This window comes from Microcaecilia unicolor, chromosome 8 (assembly GCF_901765095.1).
Source record: "Microcaecilia unicolor chromosome 8, aMicUni1.1, whole genome shotgun sequence".
Taxonomy (NCBI): domain Eukaryota; kingdom Metazoa; phylum Chordata; class Amphibia; order Gymnophiona; family Siphonopidae; genus Microcaecilia; species Microcaecilia unicolor.
The window spans coordinates 52403782-52424344 of record NC_044038.1 but is presented as its reverse complement, the minus strand read 5'-3'; the positions used below and the strand labels follow the sequence as shown (position 1 = coordinate 52424344).

The 20563-nt window shown below is 43.4% G+C and overlaps 1 protein-coding gene across 1 annotated transcript; it reads right to left on the bottom strand.

The window, feature by feature from the left end:
* Nucleotides 1-1949: 1949 nt before the first annotated feature.
* Nucleotides 1950-20304, bottom strand: IGFALS (insulin like growth factor binding protein acid labile subunit). The gene is made up of 2 exons (XM_030213009.1): nucleotides 19840-20304; nucleotides 1950-4737 (listed from the first exon to the last, which is right to left on the bottom strand). Exons 1-2 carry the CDS (start codon nucleotides 19853-19855, stop codon nucleotides 2918-2920), a joined length of 1836 nt encoding a protein of 611 aa, XP_030068869.1. The 5' UTR covers nucleotides 19856-20304; the 3' UTR covers nucleotides 1950-2917.
* Nucleotides 20305-20563: the final 259 nt, after the last annotated feature.

Sequence of the window (20563 nt, the reverse complement as noted above, 5' to 3'; positions counted from 1 at the left end):
AGTGACTTGCCCAGAGTCACAAGGAGCTGCCTGTGCCTGAAGTGGGAATCAAACTCAGTTCCTCAGTTCCCCAGGACCAAAGTCCACCACCCTAACCACTAGGCCACTCCTCCACTTAAGGGACCTGTCATAAAATTACTTTCTAGAAATTATAGACTTCTAGAGAGTAATTTTATGACAGGTCCCCTAAGTTAATTGGAAGATGAGTGGGAACTATCAGGTAATAGTTATTCAAAGCATTTATGCTCCTAAGAAAGAGAATATTGAAGGGGGTGATCTACTGTGTGTGTAGGTATAGGTAGGGAGAAAGTGGTTAGGACTTCTAGATTTTGTGTATTTCTGCTTGGCAATCAGCAGAGAGCAAAAGGAATTGCAGGTAGCACAACAATTATGAACACCACGGTGCAGGGCCAGTCCAACTGTTAGTAAAGACTAGGTAGTCAACTAGAGCAGCAGCTTCTGGGAGATGCCAAAGAACAACTGCAGTGAAAGCAAAATAATAGGTTCTGACAACCATACACTCAAAGAACCAACTGGAGGTGCTTCTACCAGTAGGGATGGTGAAGGTTTGCCTAGAGCAGTGATTCCCAAACTGGGTTCCGCAAACTTACTTCAGGGGTTCTCTGTTAGTTTAAGTTCTAGCTAGTTGGGGTAGGAGTGATTCTCAGTCGCTCCTGTCCAAGCCAGCTCCACTGACAAAATTGCTTCGGGAACTTGCAGTAGCAGTCTTCTGAGAGAAGGTCCAAGCAGCCATTTTGTCAGTGAATCTGGCATGGATAGGAGTGACTGTGGGCTCTTGCCCCTCTCTAGACCATCAAAAATATGGTAATCCTGGGAGGGGGCTCCTTTATGTTGGATGGAGGAGGAGGAGAGAGTGGGGTTCCTCTGGGTATGAAAAATACTTTAGGAATCACTGTGTTGCTGCAAGAAGTCAGCACTGCCTGAAGTTCAGAACCTTCCTTGGTCATTGGACCACTGAAATAAAAATCACTGAATGCCAAATGTCCTACCTGCTGAGGGTAAAAGTGTTTTTTTAAAGGAGCAGTAAATGGCCATAAGGTCATTAAAAAATTGGCCACTCAGCCATTTACTGATGGAGCCCTTACTGCCTCCTATTTAGGAGATGGTGAAGGCTCCAGTGGTAACCTGGTAGTAAGCGGGCAGCATGAGGCATTACCCAATTACCACTGGGCATGCCCACTCCCCGCCACTAGAAAATAGAAAATATTGTCTAGCGCTGCAAGTGGCACGTGACAGGCCCAGAAATTCTAATTATTGCCAATAGTGCTGATAATTGCTTGTTATTGCCCATTTATTGGCACTGATTGGCTTATTCAATTCAGTTGTACACGCAAATTGGGCATGCACCCAAATTTATGCATGCAACTCAAAGCACCATATTTACAATCCAGGAGTTAGTGTGTAATTGTGAGGGGGGGGGGGGGGGTCTTACATGTGGGTGGAGCATTGGCAGGCTATGAGAGTGTCACCAAGCGACAAGCACTACTTATAGAATACTATCCGCACGTAGGCACTCAAATATTTGCATGCTATTGACCTGTCATACGTAGGCACACCTCAATTTTCGATGTGCCAAAACAGCTTTGTGCTAGTATTCTATAACAGCTTGGGCACGTCTGAGTGCAGTTATAGAACTGGTGCTAAGCATGTCTGTCCCATTCTAGTGGCCGTAGAAGCCATCTTTCAAAATTATTGGGGGTGCAAAACCCAATGGACACACTCAAGGTGTTTGTTCAATGTTGTGCGTTTTCATGCACCCACAGCACCCGCAGAGCTGGCTCCTATGTTGGTGCCTATGTCTTGGCACCAAGTTATACAATTGCCCCTATAAGTTCAGATATAAGAATATCAATAGAAAAACAATTTAAAGGTTTTCCTGTTCTTGACAACCAAACGTATAGAGCAAGGACCACTCAACAGACCTGAAAGCAATGTAAAAAGAGAGCCTATTTATTTTTATCTTCTACAAGCAGTAAAGTTTTAACAAGTAAAATATAGACAACTAACTGCTCATGCCATGTTATATGAACTCTCATTTCATTTCAAGTGAAAGGAAGCAGACCTTAAAATATATTCTTTTTCAGGTCAGCCTGGTGCTCTGGGTTAGAGTCTGTTCTTCAGGTTAGCCACAGCTGGGCATGCTGCAGAGGCAGTGTTTTACACGTTACTCGGTTGTAAGAGGGAGATTTTAAGTTTGTCCTGGATTTCTGACAGTCCCACACTGATGCATTATGGGACCAGCAGCACTGATTTCAATGGGCACACTAGCTCAATGGCTGGTGTAAATGTTCATTACTAATTGCTGTCATTTACATGCGTAACTGACAGTATTCTAAGTGCTAGGCATGCCCCTGACCTTCTCCTCTCCCTAACCCTCCCATGTCCATTCCTCCTAGCAGTTGCATGCTAAAGAAATTACGTGCTAAGATCATAGAATACCAACTAAGTGCAGTTACGTGTGTAATTGCAAATTAGTGCCAATTAATTCCAATTATATCTAATTACTGATTAACACCAATTAGTGTTTAGTTAACAATTAAGTTGCACATGTGCAAGTTTGTGTGCTAAGTGTGAAAATGGGCATGCAAGATTATAGAATTAGGTGGATAATACTGGAAGGTGTGAAGGTAAAGAGTGGTAACTTTTACATGTTCTGATGGGCAAGAAAATTGGCATTATTTCATGGGCAACCAACTATCCATGGGGCACTGGTATAACTGTCAAAGGTCCCTTGTCCATCAACACAAGAGGGAAGATGGAGAGCAAACAAATGCTTCCCAGAGGCCCAGTGTTAAATACCATAGGGATTGGGAATCGTTCAAACCCTCTAAATATTTTCTTTTAAACAAGGCTGAAAAGTTCTACGCTACAAGAGGCACAGTTGTGAGTCACATGATTAACATTCAGAAAAGTAGGTGCTACTCAAATCCCGCAAGTCAATACCCACCACATCAGATGGGCTTGCGCAGGTGATGTTGTTAAATGTATATACAGGGGTGAGGGAATCATCTCCTGTGATTGATTGTACAAAGCGAGGCACCACTGTGGCATTCTGCAAGATGAAGTCCCTTAGCTCCTTCAAAGAGCAATCACAGTGCCATTTGTTGTCTCCCAACCACAACTGTTCCAGTTGAGATGTGGGAGTCAGAAAATGAACTGAGAAAGCTTTCAGGGAGTTATTCTTGAGGCTGAGATATCTCAAGATTGGCAAGGGCAAAAATACACTGTCAGTCAGTGTCTCAAAATGATTGTTGGAGAGGTCAAGCCAGAAGAGGCGCTTCAGTGGACTGAAGGCTTCAAGAGAGATGTTTAAGAGCTGATTGGAAGAAAGAAGAAGATACTCCAAGTTTTTGAGCCCCATAAAAAGCTGGCTAGAGAGGTGTGACAGCTTGTTATACCTGAGGTCCAACTCTAGAAGCTCTGGTAAATCAGTAAAACTGTGTTCCTCAATTACTGAGATACTGTTCTTTTGCAAAAAAAGCCTACGCAAACTTGACAGATTGGAGAAAATGTTTGGCCTGATCCTTGCCAGACAACTGTTTTCCAAATGAAGGCTGTGGAGGTTGGTTGCACCTGTAAAGGCATATTCAGGCAGAGTCTTGAGACAATTGCCTGATAGGTTCATCACTGCTACATTAAAGAGACCACTAAATGCCCCTGGCCTGATATCCTGGATAAGATTGTTGTTTAAAGTAAGAACTTCCAGTTCTCCCAGTCTATCAAATATTTTTTCTCCCAGGCTCTTAATCTTGTTGTGTCCAAGCTGAAGTTCCTCTAGGAACTGGAGGTCTTTGAAAACCCTAGGCCTGATGCCTGTTAGGACATTGTTTGATAAGCGTAAAACACGGAGACTCAGAAGGCCAGACAATGTTTCTTCATAAATATTCACAAGACGGTTATGGGACAGGTCAAGCCATCGGAGGGATTTCATGTTTGCAAATGCCCTAGGGGCAACAGTAGTAATCTGGTTGTGGTTTAGATAGAGCTTCTGGAGTTTTTGCAGTTTGATAAAAATATTTGCCTTGATGCCCTTGAGAGAATTTCCACTTAAGTCCAGTTCCTTCAGTTCATTGACACTGAGGAGCAGTTGAGGCTGAAGATAGGTTAGCTTATTTCCAGCCAAAATGAGCTCCCTTAGATTTGGCAAGTCATGGAAGCCTTGTTCGGGCAGCACAGCCATAGAGTTCCATCCAAGGTTCAGATACCAAAGGTTTGAGAGACCAGAAAACAAACCATCTACAATTTTGTTGAAGTTGTTATTGTTGAGGCTCAAGGAGATTAGATTCTGTGTATGAAGGAAAGTATTGGATGCAAGGTATTTCAACATGTTCCTCTCCAAATGTAAGTGAGCTAGAGCCCTCAAACCATGAAATGCATGCTGCTCCACACTTACAAGCTGATTTCCCTGCAGGTTGAGAAAATCCAGGTTGGAAAGATTCTTAAAGACTGTAGATGGAATGGAAGTTAAATTGTTGCCATCTAACCATAAAGACCTGGCATTATTGGGCATATGATCTGGGATGTGTGACAGATTGCGAGAACTACAGAAGATATTGAGCTCTTCACTATAGTCATAACTGCAAACACATGCAGCGGGACATTTCAGCAGTTCTGAATCAGGATTATCTCCTTTGGTTTCACCTTCTGGAGTCTTAGAGTCTGATGCTGTTGTACAGAGCAGTAGTGGTGAGGTCAGCAATGCCAAAAGAAAAAACCCTATTGGGAATAGAAATATAAACAAATGAAATTATTCAGTTGCATAGCATATATATTCAAACATGGAACTGAGAAGATAAGCCTGTTACAGATATAGGACTGTTTTCAAAGCTGAAGAAAAATCACTTGTAGTAAGAATTTCAAATAGTTACATGTCAAAAGGAAGAGACTTGGAGGGCCAAGATGGTCTCCTGAGAGGAACTGTGTGTGAGTGTTCTTTGTGTGCAACTGGCTATTTTTGACTTTGGATTTTTTTTTTTGTTACTCCTTTGTGTACTATACGGAAGAGGAGGAGGAAGCTAAAGGAGATCCTTCCTCAATCATCCCAAGGGCTTCTCTACCAAACCAGTATAATTGAGCACCTTAACGTTGCCTTGATTGGATTTGAAGGTGATCTGCCCGCTGTGCTGGGTGAGGATGGAAGTTCCACCTGGTCTGAACTGAATACTACTCTGTCTCTAGATGGAATTTCTCATAGTGAGAAGACAGATAAAGCATTGTCTGCAGGATCTCCCATTGTGATTGGAGACCTGAAAGTGGTTAGGCCAAGCAGTGCCGGTCTTAGCAAGTGTGGGGCCCTGTGCAGACCAATTTGATGGGGCCCCATCCTAGCCCCGCCCCACCCTAGCTCCATCGCTCCGAGCTCCAGGGCCCCCTCCCTCTGAGCTCCAGGGCCGGCCACCCCTCCCTTTGAGCTCCCTCCAAGCTCCAGGACCATCCTTCTGAGCTCCCTCTGAGCTCCAGGAACATCCCCCCTCCCTCCCTCTGAGCTCCAGGGCAGGGCCATGCCAACACAGTAAGCGAGGTAAGCAAGGCAGGAGGGCGCCGTCCTCTGGGGGGCGCCCCGCCGCGCCATGCTTACCTCGCCTTCTCCCATTTCCCAACTGCCCGTCCTCTTCTCCCCCCCCAACAAGATCCCTTTTAAATTTACCTCCGGCAGCGAACGAAGGCGCAGCGTCAGTGAAGGAGGCGGCGCTCCCGACGTCTCTACTAGTCTTCCCTTCGCTCAGTGTTCCGCCTTCTTCTGACGTCAAGGAAGTGACGTCAGAAGAAGGCGGGACATAGAGCGAAGGGAAGACTAGAGACGTCGGGAGCGCCGCCTCCTTCACTGATGCTGTGCTGCGCCTTCGTTCGCTGCCGGAGGTAAATTTAAAAGGGATCTTGGGGGGGGGGGGGGAGAAGAGGGCGGGCAGTTGGGACATGGCCCAGGGAGCGGGAGGGCAGCGATCACCTTCACGGGGGGGGGGGGGGGGGGGAGGCGCGCAACTGTTTGTCTGTGGGGGGGGGGGCGCACTGATCATCTGCAGGGGGGCGCACAACTGTTCTCTGAGCAGGACGTCAGCATGCAACTGTTGAAGGAAGAAGACTTTTCTGAGTCTGACTGCAGCAGAACGGTCGGAGAGGACGTCGGCTGGCGGGGATTGGGGTCCCCCACCAGCAAAACGGAAAGTAGGCGGTGATGGGGGCAGGTTCACCGAGAGGGGGGTCCCGACTGAAATCTACGGGGGCCCAGGCCCCCTCAGGCCCCACGTAGCTACGCCACTGGCACATGCGCGATTTTAAAAAGAGTATGCATCCTTTATAGAATCGTGCTTAGCACTAAGCCTCACCTAACTGTACATGGCTGCAATTAGGCCTGCTATAAGCAGGCTTAAATACTGGCACCTAAGTTAGGTGCACTTAGGCGTGATTCTGTATCAATGTGCATAAAATCTGGGAATGCCCCTAAACATGCCCCCAAATTGTTACTTGTGATAGGATTTAGGCACATTCCATTATAAATCGGATATGTGCATAAATCCTACTTATTGCCAATTAGTACTGATAATTGGTTGTTAATTGCCAATTATCAGTTTTGACTGGCTTGTTGTTCAATTAAGTTGTGTGTACAATGTGGCACACAACTTTAGGTGCCATATATAGAATTTGGGGGTAAGTAACTTGACATGCCCATGCCCCTCCCCCTGTGCACGCCTCCTTGCAGTTACATGCTATGCAACTTGTACACTCATGTTATAGAACACTGCTGTGCATGCAAATATCAGTTACGGGTGTGAATGTCACATTCAGGCACATAAGTGCTTTGCATTCTATAATTTTAGCATTCAAATCACACTTACATGTGGGCACTAAAGTTATAGAATTAGGGGGAAGTGTGGATTTTTTCTGATTTTTGTAGGTCCTCTCAGGATGGTAGAAAGAAGTTCTTGCCTTGTGCTGGGGAAGTTTAACTCTGGGCACTTCCTTTTTACTGATATTTCCTTATAAATGTATTATTATATATCTGAATGTACAATATTTTTCTTTCGATCCATTACAGTTACATAATTTCTTGAAGGGTAATATTCCTGTGTGGAATTTATTTGGTTTGATTTTGTGATGACTACTTCCAAGTCTTCTTGGCCTCTCTCACTTGTGGACTTGGAGATTTAAATATTTTTTCTTAATTTAACTGAAATCTTCTCATTTTCTTACATAAAGATTGTTGGATTTTTTTTACAAGGTGTTACATTTGAAAATGTATGTGAAAAATTGAATTACATCAATTGTTAAAAGAGGAACAGATTTGGTTTTACTCTGGGTTGCATGTATGAAACTGTGGATTGGCAGACTAGATAGGGCATATAATCTTTTTCTGTCATCATGTTCGGGGTTGCCCAAGACAATCTGCCACCTGAGGCAAGAAATGAGCTGCCACTACTGCTCCTCTGCTGCCGCCACCCCCCCAACCCTCTGCCTTCAGCTCTCTGCCCTTCCTTCCCCAAAATTACTTTTTTTTCTTGTTCTTTAAAAGAAGGCGGCGGCAGCAACTCTCATAAGCTGCCCTGCCGCCAGTCCTGGCCCCTTTTCTCTACTGCTGGCAGCCTGCCTCTCTGATGTAATTTCCTGTTTCCTCAAAGGCAGGCCTCAGTAGAGAGAAGAGGCTGGGACCGGAGGTAGGGCAGCCTATGGGAATCGCTGCTGCCACCTTCTTTTGCAAAAACAAGAAAAAGGTAATTTCGGGGAAGGGGGTTGGGGAGGGAAGAGCAGGGGGCAATGATGCCTCATAAGAGTACTAAGCTGCAGTAGCAAGAGGCCTTAGCACACCCTTACATGGGTCTTTCCTCAGTGGCGTTCCTAGCATGGATGGCACCTGGGGCGGATCGCCGATGCACCCCCCCCCCGGGTGCAGCGCGCCCCCCCCCCGCCTGCAAAATGACACCTTCCCCCCTCCCCGGTGAAATGACACCCCACCCCGGGTGCACGCTGCTGGAGGGGGGTGCCGTGGCACGCGCCTGTGGGCTCCGACTTTGTGAACTTCGCTCGTTCGCTGCAGCTCCCTCTGCCCCGGCACAGGAAGTAACCAGTTCTGGGGCAGAAGGAGCTGCAGCGAACGAGCAAAGATCATGAAGTCAGAGCCCACAGGCGCGTGCCACGGCACCCCCCAGCGGCGTGCACCCGGGGCGGACCGCCCCCACCAGCCCCCCCTTGGTACGCCACTGTCTTTCCTGCATACTGAGGCCATTTTTACTGTAGTAATAAAATGGCTAATTTTCCATTATTTGAATGTTGCCATTAGCGCAGCCATTAAAAAAAATTAGCGCATGAGCAGTTACCAAGACCTATTTTATAGGTGGTAATGGCTCACATTCTAATCCTGGTAATGTAGATGTGCTGATTAGCACAGAAATGCCCACTCTCTGCCTCCCAGACACACCCTCTCTGTGAAAGAAATAAAAATATTTTTTTGCACATGGTTTGCATGTGCAGATTGGGATCTTACCACAGGACACCTGAGTGCTTCCCATGGTAAACCCTTTTAAGCAGCTATAAGCACGTTCTAGCATTTACCACAGCTTAGTAAAAGGGCTCCTTAGTCTCCTGGCTTGTATTTTCTTCATACTCCTTAGCTTTTTGCTATGAGGTGAAAAGAAAGGGCAAACCATATCCTTCTGCAGACATTCCAGTTTCACTACTGATTGGCCTGATGGATAATTTTCAGGGCCAGTGTAAGGCTATTAAGAATACTAGGTGAACTTTTGGCCTTAGAGTACATGATTGTTCTGGGAGGGCTGGTGTTGGGCTGATCATGATTGTTAAGGTTAACCATCAAAGGTGGTGGTGGTGGGGGGGGGGGGGGGGGGGGAGGGGTATGTGTCCTCGGGGCTTTAAAGTTAATTAAGGGAGTATAAAACTAAAAGTTTGCATAGGGCACTTAATACCCTAGCACTAGTTCTGCAAATTACAATTCTCTGTGTAACCTTGAGCAAGTCACTTTTATCTTGCATTGCCTCAGGTACCCACTTGGTAGGCTACGGCATCTTGTAGTGCTATCAAAATGATAAGCATTAATAAAGAACTGCAGCACTAGGGGTTTAGCAGGATTGGCTCAGTCTATCTCTTAAGACATGCAGCTATCTGTTTGCTCATAATTTCAGCCACACCAGAAACATTGCTGGCTCACAACTTTGTAGCTAAATTAATAATTCTCCTGCTTTTTAGACATCCAGCATTCGTCCATCTGGCTGGTGCCTGTTAGCCTGGCTGGTAAAACTCCAGATTTAAATAATAAATTGTTCATACATTTCAATAAGGAAGTTGAATCTGGCCCACAATTGTGAATAAAGCACACTGGGCAAGCATCAAAACTATACACCAATATTCTGAGAACAGTAGCACAGGTAAGTATAATACCAAGAATATGAACAAGTTCACTGCTACACTTGTGTGAAAGGGCATGAGAGCACCACATCATGTTGGATCCCCCGAAGAAGCTTATGCAAAGTGAAATGTAGATCCCCATCAGGAGGATGCATTTAAATTAAGTGCTTGCTTCTTGGATTTTTTTTTCTGCAAATGGATGATATATGAATGATACATATGATTCTTGAATAGGTTTTTTTTTGGTACATGATGAAAATATGGAGTATACAGAGGTTTATTAATGGCCAATGATTTGTACTGAGTCCAGATGGCCAGACACTAAGATTGAAAAGTATATGTCAAGGCTGGGACATCTGAGGTCTTTTTCCTCCTATTATTAAGTGATAGGATTATGGTTCGGTATCACATAATATTATACAAACAGGGTTGTGGATGATAGTGTTTTTGTTTTTAAATTATTTAAAAGATCCTTCTATTTGTGTGTTCACAGTGGTTTGTCCTGAAAGCTTTTTTCCCTTTGTTGTAAATAAGAACAAAAATTGTTTGAAATGTCTATATGCAAATGTCAAAAGCCTAAGAAATAAGATGGGAGAGTTAGAATATATTGCACTAAATGAAAAGATAGATATAATATGCATCTCTGAGACCTATTGGAAGGACGATAACCAATGAGACACTGTCATACCAGGGTACAAATTATATCGCAGTGATAGGGTGGATTGAATTGGTGGAGGGATAGCATTATATGTTAAGGAGGGTCTTGAATTGAATAGACTAAAAATTCTGCAGGACACAAAACGCATCATAGAATCCCTATGGATAGAAATTCCATGTGTAAAGGGGAAAAAGATAGTGATAGGAGTGTACTACTGTCTATCAGGCCAGGATGAATAACAAATACAGAAATGATATCAGAAGTTACGGAGGCTAACAAACTGGGGAACATAATAATAATGGGTGATTTCAATTACATAAGTACATAAGTACATAAGTAGTGCCATACTGGGAAAGACCAAAGGTCCATCTAGCCCAGCATCCTGTCACCGACAGTGGCCAATCCAGGTCAAGGGCACCTGGCACGCTCCCCAAACGTAAAACATTCCAGACAAGTTATACCTAAAAATGAGGAATTTTTCCAGTCCATTTAATAGCGGTCTATGGACTTGTCCTTTAGGAATCTATCTAACCCCTTTTTAAACTCCGTCAAGCTAACCGCCCGTACCACGTTCTCCGGCAATGAATTCCAGAGTCTAATTACACGTTGGGTGAAGAAAAATTTTCTCCGATTCGTTTTAAATTTACCACACTGTAGCTTCAACTCATGCCCTCTAGTCCTAGTATTTTTGGATAGCGTGAACAGTCGCTTCACATCCACCCGATCCATTCCACTCATTATTTTATACACTTCTATCATATCTCCCCTCAGCCGTCTCTTCTCCAAGCTGAAAAGCCCTAGCCTTCTCAGCCTCTCTTCATAGGAAAGTCGTCCCATCCCCACTATCATTTTCGTCGCCCTTCGCTGTACCTTTTCCAATTCTACTATATCTTTTTGAGATACGGAGACCAGTACTGAACACAATACTCCAGGTGCGGTCGCACCATGGAGCGATACAACGGCATTATAACATCCGCACACCTGGACTCCATACCCTTCTTAATAACACCCAACATTCTATTCGCTTTCCTAGCCGCAGCAGCACACTGAGCAGAAGGTTTCAGCGTATCATCGACGACGACACCCAGATCCCTTTCTTGATCCGTAACTCCTAACGCGGAACCTTGCAAGACGTAGCTATAATTCGGGTTCCTCTTACCCACATGCATCACTTTGCACTTGTCAACATTGAACTTCATCTGCCACTTGCACGCCCATTCTCCCAGTCTCGCAAGGTCCTCCTGTAATCGTTCACATTCCTCCTGCGACTTGACGACCCTGAATAATTTTGTGTCATCGGCGAATTTAATTACCTCACTAGTTATTCCCATCTCTAGGTCATTTATAAATACATTAAAAAGCAACGGACCCAGCACAGACCCCTGCGGGACCCCACTAACTACCCTCCTCCACTGAGAATACTGGCCACGCAATCCTACTCTCTGCTTCCTATCTTTCAACCAGTTCTTAATCCATAATAATACCCTACCTCCGATTCCATTACTCTGCAATTTCTTCAGGAGTCTTTCGTGCGGCACTTTGTCAAACGCCTTCTGAAAATCCAGATATACAATATCAACCGGCTCCCCATTGTCCACATGTTTGCTTACCCCCTCAAAAAATGCATTAGATTGGTGAGGCAAGACTTCCCTTCACTAAATCCGTGCTGACTTTGTCTCATCAGTCCATGTTTTTGTATATGCTCTGCAATTTTATTCTTAATAATAGCCTCCACCATCTTGCCCGGCACCGACGTCAGACTCACCGGTCTATAATTTCCCGGATCTCCTCTGGAACCTTTCTTAAAAATCGGAGTAACATTGGCTACCCTCCAGTCTTCCGGTATTACACTCGATTTTAGGGACAGATTGCATATTTCTAACAGTAGCTCCGCAAGTTCATTTTTTAGTTCTATTAATACTCTGGGATGAATACCATCAGGTCCCGGTGATTTACTACTCTTCAGCTTGCTGAACTGACCCATTACATCCTCCAAGGTTACAGAGAATTTGTTTAGTTTCTCCGACTCCCCCACTTCAAATATTCTTTCCGGCACCGGTGTCCCCCCCCAAATCCTCCTCGGTGAAGACCGAAGCAAAGAATTCATTTAATTTCTCCGCTACGGCTTTGTCCTCCTTGATCGCCCCTTTAACACCATTTTCGTCCAGCGGCCCAACCGACTCTTTGGCCGGTTTCCTGCTTTTAATGTATCTAAAAAAGTTTTTACTATGTATTTTTGCTTCCAACGCTAATTTCTTCTCAAAGTCCTTTTTTGCCCTCCTTATCTCCGCTTTGCATTTGGCTTGGCATTCCTTATGATCTATCCTGTTACTTTCAGTTGGTTCTCTTCTCCACTTTCTGAAGGATTGGTTTTTGGCTCTAATGATTTCCTTTATCTTACTGTTTAGCCACGCCGGCTGACGTTTAGTCTTTTTTCCCTTTTTTCTAATACGTGGAATATATTTGTCCTGAACCTCCAGGATGGTGTTTTTAAACAGCATCCACGCCTGATGCAAGTTTTTTACTCTGCGAGCTGCTCCTTTCAGTCTTTTTTTCACCATTTTTCTCATTTTGTCGTAATCACCTTTTCTATAGTTAAACGCTAGCGTACTTGATTTCCTAGTTTCACTTCCTTCAATGCCAATATCAAAACCGATCATATTATGATCACTGTTATCAAGCGGCCCTCGTATCGTTACCCCCTGCACTAGATCATGAGCACCACTAAGGACTAAGTCTAGTATTTTTCCTTCTCTTGTCGGCTCCTGAACTAGCTGTTCCATGAAGCTGTCCTTGATTTCATCAAGAAATCTTATGTCCCTTGCGTGTACAGATGTTACATTACCCCAGTCTATATGCGGGTAATTGAAATCCCCCATTATTATTGTGTTGCCCAGTTTGTTTGCGTCCCTGATTTCCTTTAACATTTCCGCATCCGTCTGTTCGTCCTGGCCAGGCGGACGGTAGTACACTCCTATCACTATCCTTTTCCCCTTTGCACATGGAATTTCAATCCACAGTGATTCCAAGGAGTGTTTTGCTTCCTGCAGAATTTTCAATCTATTTGATTCAAGGCTCTCGTTAATATACAATGCTACCCCTCCACCAATCCGATTCACCCTATCACTACGATATAATTTGTACCCCGGTATGACAGTGTCCCACTGGTTATCCTCCTTCCACCAGGTCTCAGAGATGCCTATTATATCTAATTTTTCATTTAGTGCAATATATTCTAACTCCCCCATCTTATTTCTTAGGCTCCTGGCATTCGCATATAGACATTTCAAACTATGTTTGTTGTTCCTAAGTACATCATGCTTAGTACTTGACAGTATTAATTGGCAATCTTTTGTCTGATTTTTATTGTTATTTAAAGATACCCGATCTACTACAATCTCTTTTGCAACCTCACTATCAGGATACTCTATCTTCCCTGTTATGGTGATATCTTTGAAAGATACCTTATCCCGAACCATGCTCTTTTGAGCGACTGTCGGCCTTCCCCCCATTTCTAGTTTAAAAGCTGCTCTATCTCCTTCTTAAACGCCGATGCCAGCAGCCTGGTCCCACTCTGGTTAAGATGGAGCCCATCCTTTCGGAATAGGCTCCCCCTTCCCCAGAATGTTGCCCAGTTCCTAACAAATCTAAAGCCCTCCTCCCTGCACCATCGTCTCATCCACGCATTGAGACTCTGGAGCTCTGCCTGTCTCTTGGGCCCTGCGCGTGGCACAGGTAGCATTTCAGAAAATGCTACCCTGGAGGATCTGGATTTCAGCTTTCTACCTAAGAGCCTAAATTTTGCTTCCAGAACCTCTCTCCCACATTTTCCTATGTCATTGGTACCCACATGTACCAAGACAGCGGACTCCTCCCCAGCACTATCTAGAATCCTATCTAGGTGACACGTGAGGTCCGCCACCTTCGCACCAGGCAGGCAAGTCACCAGGCGATCCTCACGTCCACCAGCCACCCAGCTATCTATATGCCTAATGATCGATATTGACTGGGTAAATGTAACATCAGGGCACGCTAGGGAGGTAAAATTCCTTGATGAAATCAAGGACTGCTTTATGGAGCAGCTGGTTCAGGAAATAACAAAAGGGGGAGCCATTCTAGACCTAGTCCTTAGTGGAGCACATTATCTGGTGCAGGAGTTAATGGTGCTGGGGCCATTTGATAACAGTGATCATAACATGATCAGATTTGATATAATCTCTAGAGTAAGTACACATAGGAAATCCAATATGTTAACTTTCAAAAAGAAAACTATGATAAAATGAGGAGAATGGTAAAAAGAAACAAAAGAAAATACTTAGAGGAGCAGCTGCAAAGGTAAAAAATTTACATCAGGCGTGAATGCTATTCAAAAATACCACCCTGGAAGCCCAGACCAGATATATTCCATGTATTGAAAAAGAAGGAAGGCCAAATGACAGCCGGCATGGTGAAAAAGTGAGCTGAAGGAAGCTATTAGACCTAAAAGAAAACCCTTAAGAAAATGGAAGAAGGATCCGATTGAAAATACTATGAAACAGCATAAGGAATTGCAAGTTAAATGCAAAGCGCTGATAAAGAAGGCAAAGAGAGACTTTGAAAGGAAGATTGCATTGGAGGCAAAAAACATAGGAATCCTTTTACAAAGCCACGGTAAAAAGTGGCATGTGGTAGTGTGGGTACGTCTCTTTGGCACACACTGGGCCATTTTTTTACCGTGGCTGGGAAAAAGACCGTTTTTTTAATGGGCCAGGAAATAGGCGTGTGCAAAAATTAAGACTAGTGTGCGCCTATTTACGGCCTGAGCCCTTACCGCCAGCCATTGACTTAGCAGTAAGGGCTCATGTGCTACCCGTGCGGTAACCATGACATGCATACCAACATGACCATACTGAAAATAGAAAAATATTTTCTACCATGGCATTCAGCACATGCTGAGTTCAGAATTACCGCTGGATGCACCTACTACCCAGATGGTAATGCTGATTTGGCACACATTACTTGTGCGTTAGCCCTCCCACAGATTTGTAAAAGGGCCCCATAGTAAAAACTTTTTTTAGGTATATTGGAAGCAAGAAGCCAATAAAAGAATCAGTTGGACTGCTAGATGACTGCGGGGTAAAGGGGGCACTCGGGGAAGACAAGGCCATAGTGGAGAGATTAAATTAATTCTTTGCTTTGGTTTTTACCAAGGAAGATGTGGGAGAGATACCAATGCCAGAAGTGGTATTCAATATCGATAAGTCTGCGAAACTGAAACAAATCTCTGTAAACCTGGAAGATGTAATGGGGCAATTTGACAAAGAGTAGCAAATCGGTCCTAGGGCGATTGGGAGCAGGACAATTAGGAGTGGACAATTTGACACAGACATTTCGGAGCAGGCAATTGGTGCTGGACAAATTGGTGCAGACATTTTGGTGTGAATAGTAAGCTAAACAGTGATTAAATGAAACTTTGTAAAAGTTTTATTAAGAAAACACAATAAAAAGTGTCAATTTTGCAAGTCGATAGTCGACAAATATTATTTTTTTTAAAAGCCAATGTTAGCGTTCTCTAAAGGATGGACTAATGCTATAGAATAAATTAAAGCAAATTTATTTTCAAAAAAGATGTGTAAAGTATGCACCAATGTAAAATCATTTAACAAAACTTATTTCCAAATAGATTTGTCACTCTTTTAATCAATCAAGTTAATAATGTGGCTGCATCCATGCAAATAATCCATAGTTCAACGATTAGCGTAATCCATGACTATTGTTTGAAGTTGACAATCGAGATCCCGATATTTCTTCTTCTGCAAGGAAGGCTGTTCTCCAGCATCAAGATAGGCAGCCGGCAGCTCTCTGGTCTTCTTCTTCTAATGCCTAAATTATTTTTTAGTGCAGGCCGGGTCATGATCCGTAAGTCATAGGCCATTTTAGCACTGCATGCCGGCACCACTACTCTGTTGTTCACTCCCCATCTGGTTTTACTATGGAGTCTCTGGACTCTGCTTTGCTTTGCCTTACTCCTCTCCCCACCCTGTGTGCACGATGGCACCGCAGTGCTGCATGGGAAGGGAAACTCTGCCGGCTGACATCAGTTTCACAGTTCCTCCACTCTGCCCTGCTGGATCAAGATCAGCCGTTTTTTGTTGAACCTACCTAGGCCTCCCTCGTGGCCCTACAACAGCACACACACAGTGGAGTGGAGCGGAGCACGGTGACTGCTCTCTGACTCTGCACCACCACCTGCCACCACCACTGAAGCCCAGTTATCCAGCCCAGGTAAAATAAATATATTTTAAAAATGTTAACATCGTGTATAGTGTAATTGCTGGCAAAATGAAAATTGCCACGTGTCCATATTGGGTCTGAGACCTTACCGCCAGCCATTGACCTAGCGGTAAAGACTCATGTGGTAACCGGGGCAGTAATGACCTACGCGTGCCAAATGCCACTTGGTGTGTGTCCGTTATGCGCACCCGAAAATAAAAAATATTTTTCATACGCTCCTATCGGACGAGTGCCAAAAATTAAATTACTGCAAGAGCCATGCGATAGTTGTGCAGTAACTCCATTTTGCCGCACATTGAGCGCATGTAGACGCTTACGTGGCTTAGTAAAATAACCCCTAAGTAGCTTCTTTGCAGGATTTAGTGTTACTTCACAAAGTACCTGGCAGTGAATGGATTTTCTATTGCTATTATTGAGGTGCTACCAGAATTTCAATACATTTTTCCTACATAATTATCGTGAGTGTTGAGAGGTTTGCCATTGTAATAGACTATGTCTGGTCAATTTTAAGATATAGGATAATATACTTATATTTAAAAAGATTGGTTTTTCCTTTTAATTAGATTGTAAGCTCTGTCGAGCAGGGACTGTCTCTTCATGTTTAAGTGTACAACGCTGCGTACATCTTGTAACGCTATAGAAATGATAAGTAGTAGTAGTAAGTATGTATGTAGTTTATGCTGGTGCAGGGTAGCTGTTGGGCAGACTACTTTGAAATCCATCATCAAGTGCATTCTAAGGCATTATTTGGTAGTATCTCAAGAAACACTACTCATACCTAAATACACAGTGCCCACCCATATTAGCTCTGGGCCCACCCAAAATGTCAGGTCTGGCTATGCCAATGGACTAAGGATCAATCTGTGAAACCAGCATGTAACAGATTTAAAACAAATTGTAGAAAGCATTTTTTCTCTCAACACACAATCAAGCCATGGAATTTGTTGCTCTGGGCTGCTAAGTTTAAAAAGGGGTTAGATAGGTTCCTGGGGGAAAAAAGACAGGTAGACTTGGGAAAACCACAGCTTATTCCTGGATGTGAGCAACAAAAATGGATATCCCCTTTGGGACCTGTCGGGTTTTTGTGACCTGAAGTGGCCATCTATTATCCCTTCCTCTCCCTTAGAGATTCTATGTTCAGTAATACCTCATTTTTTGTTGACTTTGGTTATTGTTGGTTTCGTTTTTTGTCGATTTTTTTCGTGAAACATTTGTCTCGGATTTCGTTGGTTGCCTCGGAGTTCGTTGGTGTGCCCATGTGTCCTCGCTGCTAATTTTGTGAAAATGTGTTCTTCTGCTCAGTGTGGCATTGTTTCTCATTGTGTGAGCATCACCCTGCGTGTCTAGCCAAACAATTTCATTGCTTTCCAGTGTTTTTATTCATATGGAAATAATTGCCTTGGTTTTCATCGGTTTCAGATTTCTCCAATTGTTTTCGGACGGATTATCGACGAAAACCGAGGTATCACTGTACTTGAATTAAATCTTCATTTCCATCACATCCACAGGGAGGCAGTTCCATATGTTCTTAATCAGGTGACATTCTTTAATATGAGCAAGCCTCCATTGTTCCACTGTCCTTTCCTAAAATTTTGATAGAGTTCCTTTCCTCTTTGATGATTTATTGTACGCTGCTCTGATGCCCTGTGAAGGGTGGTATAAACCACTCAATAAACCAAACTAAACCTTTTGACTGCCTGAGAACTAGCAGATTACCAGTGGTTTACTAACCCTGAAGCCAAGCAATTACCTTTATTCCTGATTAATCGAATATTTCTGAAAATCTTTGGTTGATTAGCTCTCTTTTAGAATGAAATTGTCATTAGTATATTCTTCTCCTAACCGGCCCCCAAAGGGACAATTAGCAAGGGAAAAGAACTCCTGAGACAAAGCCAGGCAGTGAGTCAAGCTCATGTACTCCCCAAAGTCAGACTCCATCAAAACAGAATTACCCCTCCGTGAATCTGGGATCCCTGTTACATAGATTTGTCTCCTGAGTCACGGCTTCCCCTTCAGACTGACACCTCTTCCATAGGCAGATCTGCAATCCTCCCATCCCCATTTGTGGTTCAAAGTGCAGCTGTAGCTTGCATACTATCTATAGTTAACTATAGCCCTAAGCCTGTCAGAAAGTTCATGCTCTAAAAATGCAGTATAGTTTAGACTTCATATTTATTTATTGATATCTATTAATTGCCTCTATGAATAGATTCACCCGATCAGCATGGTCTTGATGATTTAGATTAGTTTAGTTGTTTTTCATGTATGATAATAAGCCCAGATGGGCACTAAAGAAGCCGGCTGGGCCCTCCCCCCAGTAGGATCTTAGTAAACAGTGCTGCTATTGATTTTGCAGTTAGCATGCATGTTAGATATATACCTCAAGCTTACTACATAGAACCTTTTTTGGAATTGGAGATGGCTGTCAATGAATGCTGACATCAGCTTTTCTAATGCACTTTCGGGCACTAGCAAAATATGAACACGGACATTTTTTACTTTATATTGCATATGGGGGTCAACATATTCAGAATTAAATGACTATCTGATGAATCCAATGATTTGATGCTGTGTGGACCTGAATTTGATTTCTGGATTAGGTCTTCCATTCCCTGTCAACTGGATCTAGGCAGAGGCAGCATTCACAGCCTCTTAGGAGAAGGAAGCCTCAGTCATTGCAAATGATAACACCTACTGGCTAGACTTAGGATACATACAAGCATACTTGCTTCTGGAACAAACTGCAGGCTGTGGTTTTTGGTTAAGAGCTATCAGTGTAAAGGCTGGTCTAGGTGGGTAGTGATAATGTGTGTGTGGGGGGGAGGGGCTGGTTATTTTGAATACATGCTCATGGCTTTGTAACTTGATAGAGGCTGTCTCTGACCAAGCTGAAAACCCAAAGGGCAGGAGAAAACGGCAGAATTAAAAAAAATATGAATATTAAAAGTGATTAGCTAGTACGTTCAGATTCCACAAAATCTGACTCATGAGCCCTTGACTTACAGTAACTATGGTATGCTGAATCAAAGGAAAACATACTACTTAAAATTAACAATCCAGAGGGAATACAAAACTACAGATATATAGTCTAGGTTATTGTTTGCTCTGTTATTATTATTGCCACATTTCTACTGATACTGAATTAATTGAACTAAATTCTTACAAGTGGCTGTATCATCCCCACCTTAGTAATTCCCTTATCCTCTTATTTGCCCTGTTTGTCTGTCCTAATTAGATTGTAAGCTCTGTCGAGCAGGGACTGTCTTTTCATGTTCAAGTGTACAGTGCTGCGTACATCTAGTAGCGCTATAGAAATGATAAGTAGTAGTAAGTAGTAAAAGCTTCTGGTGTGTGGTAATGTTTCTACATTGTAATGAGACTGGTCTAATAAGAAGTAGCACTGTCTTTAATGAATCTAGTCCTTCCTGGGTCAGTAGATCTACAGACTTTATGGAGGATTCATAGCTTATTATGATTTCTTTTATTCACCCTTCTGGAATACCCACTGCAAGTGCTGTTCCCTCTCTTACCTTTGCTTGTCATCATTGTGGAAGCAGCAGAGAGTGAGTGATATGTGATAGCTCTAGGCTGATCCAGCTCCAAATTTCCTCTGATTGTTAACCGAGTGATGATAATAGATATCACAGTGCTTCAGTCCATCAGGACTATCTAAGCAGGCAGGAACTGGAAGAGATGTATTGGATCAATTTAACCATTCCTCTTCTGACGGGAACTGCAGCATTCATTCAGGTAACTTATGAATTGGAAAGAACAGTAGCACCAAGCGGTCACAGCCACCACTCTGGGGTTAGTTTTGTAGATTCTCTGTTTTTGGATTAGTACAACCTGATTGCAAAAGGAACAATTCCCAAAACAACAACAAACAAAAATACAAGAAAAGAGTTTAGAGTGAATAAGTTCACACTGACATAATCAGTTTCCAAAGCTTCCATCCAAGGGCACAGGAGAGAGACTATTTGGCTGTCAGGTTTTGAACACAGTCAAAGCCCAGCAGGAGGCTGTGCACCATAGGTCTTTATAGGTGACCTTCAGATATTTTCCTCACCAATCATTCCACTGTATGCTAAATACCAAAGTGACCCCATGACATTTCTTAATAAAGGTGGGGCTTAGCCGCTTAGGTATAAGGCCATGCAGAGCAATCCACTGAATAGCACTGTATTAACATTTTACAAGTTCAAATTCAATCTTCAGAACACTGCTGGGATCTGGCACCATACAAATGAGTGTGCA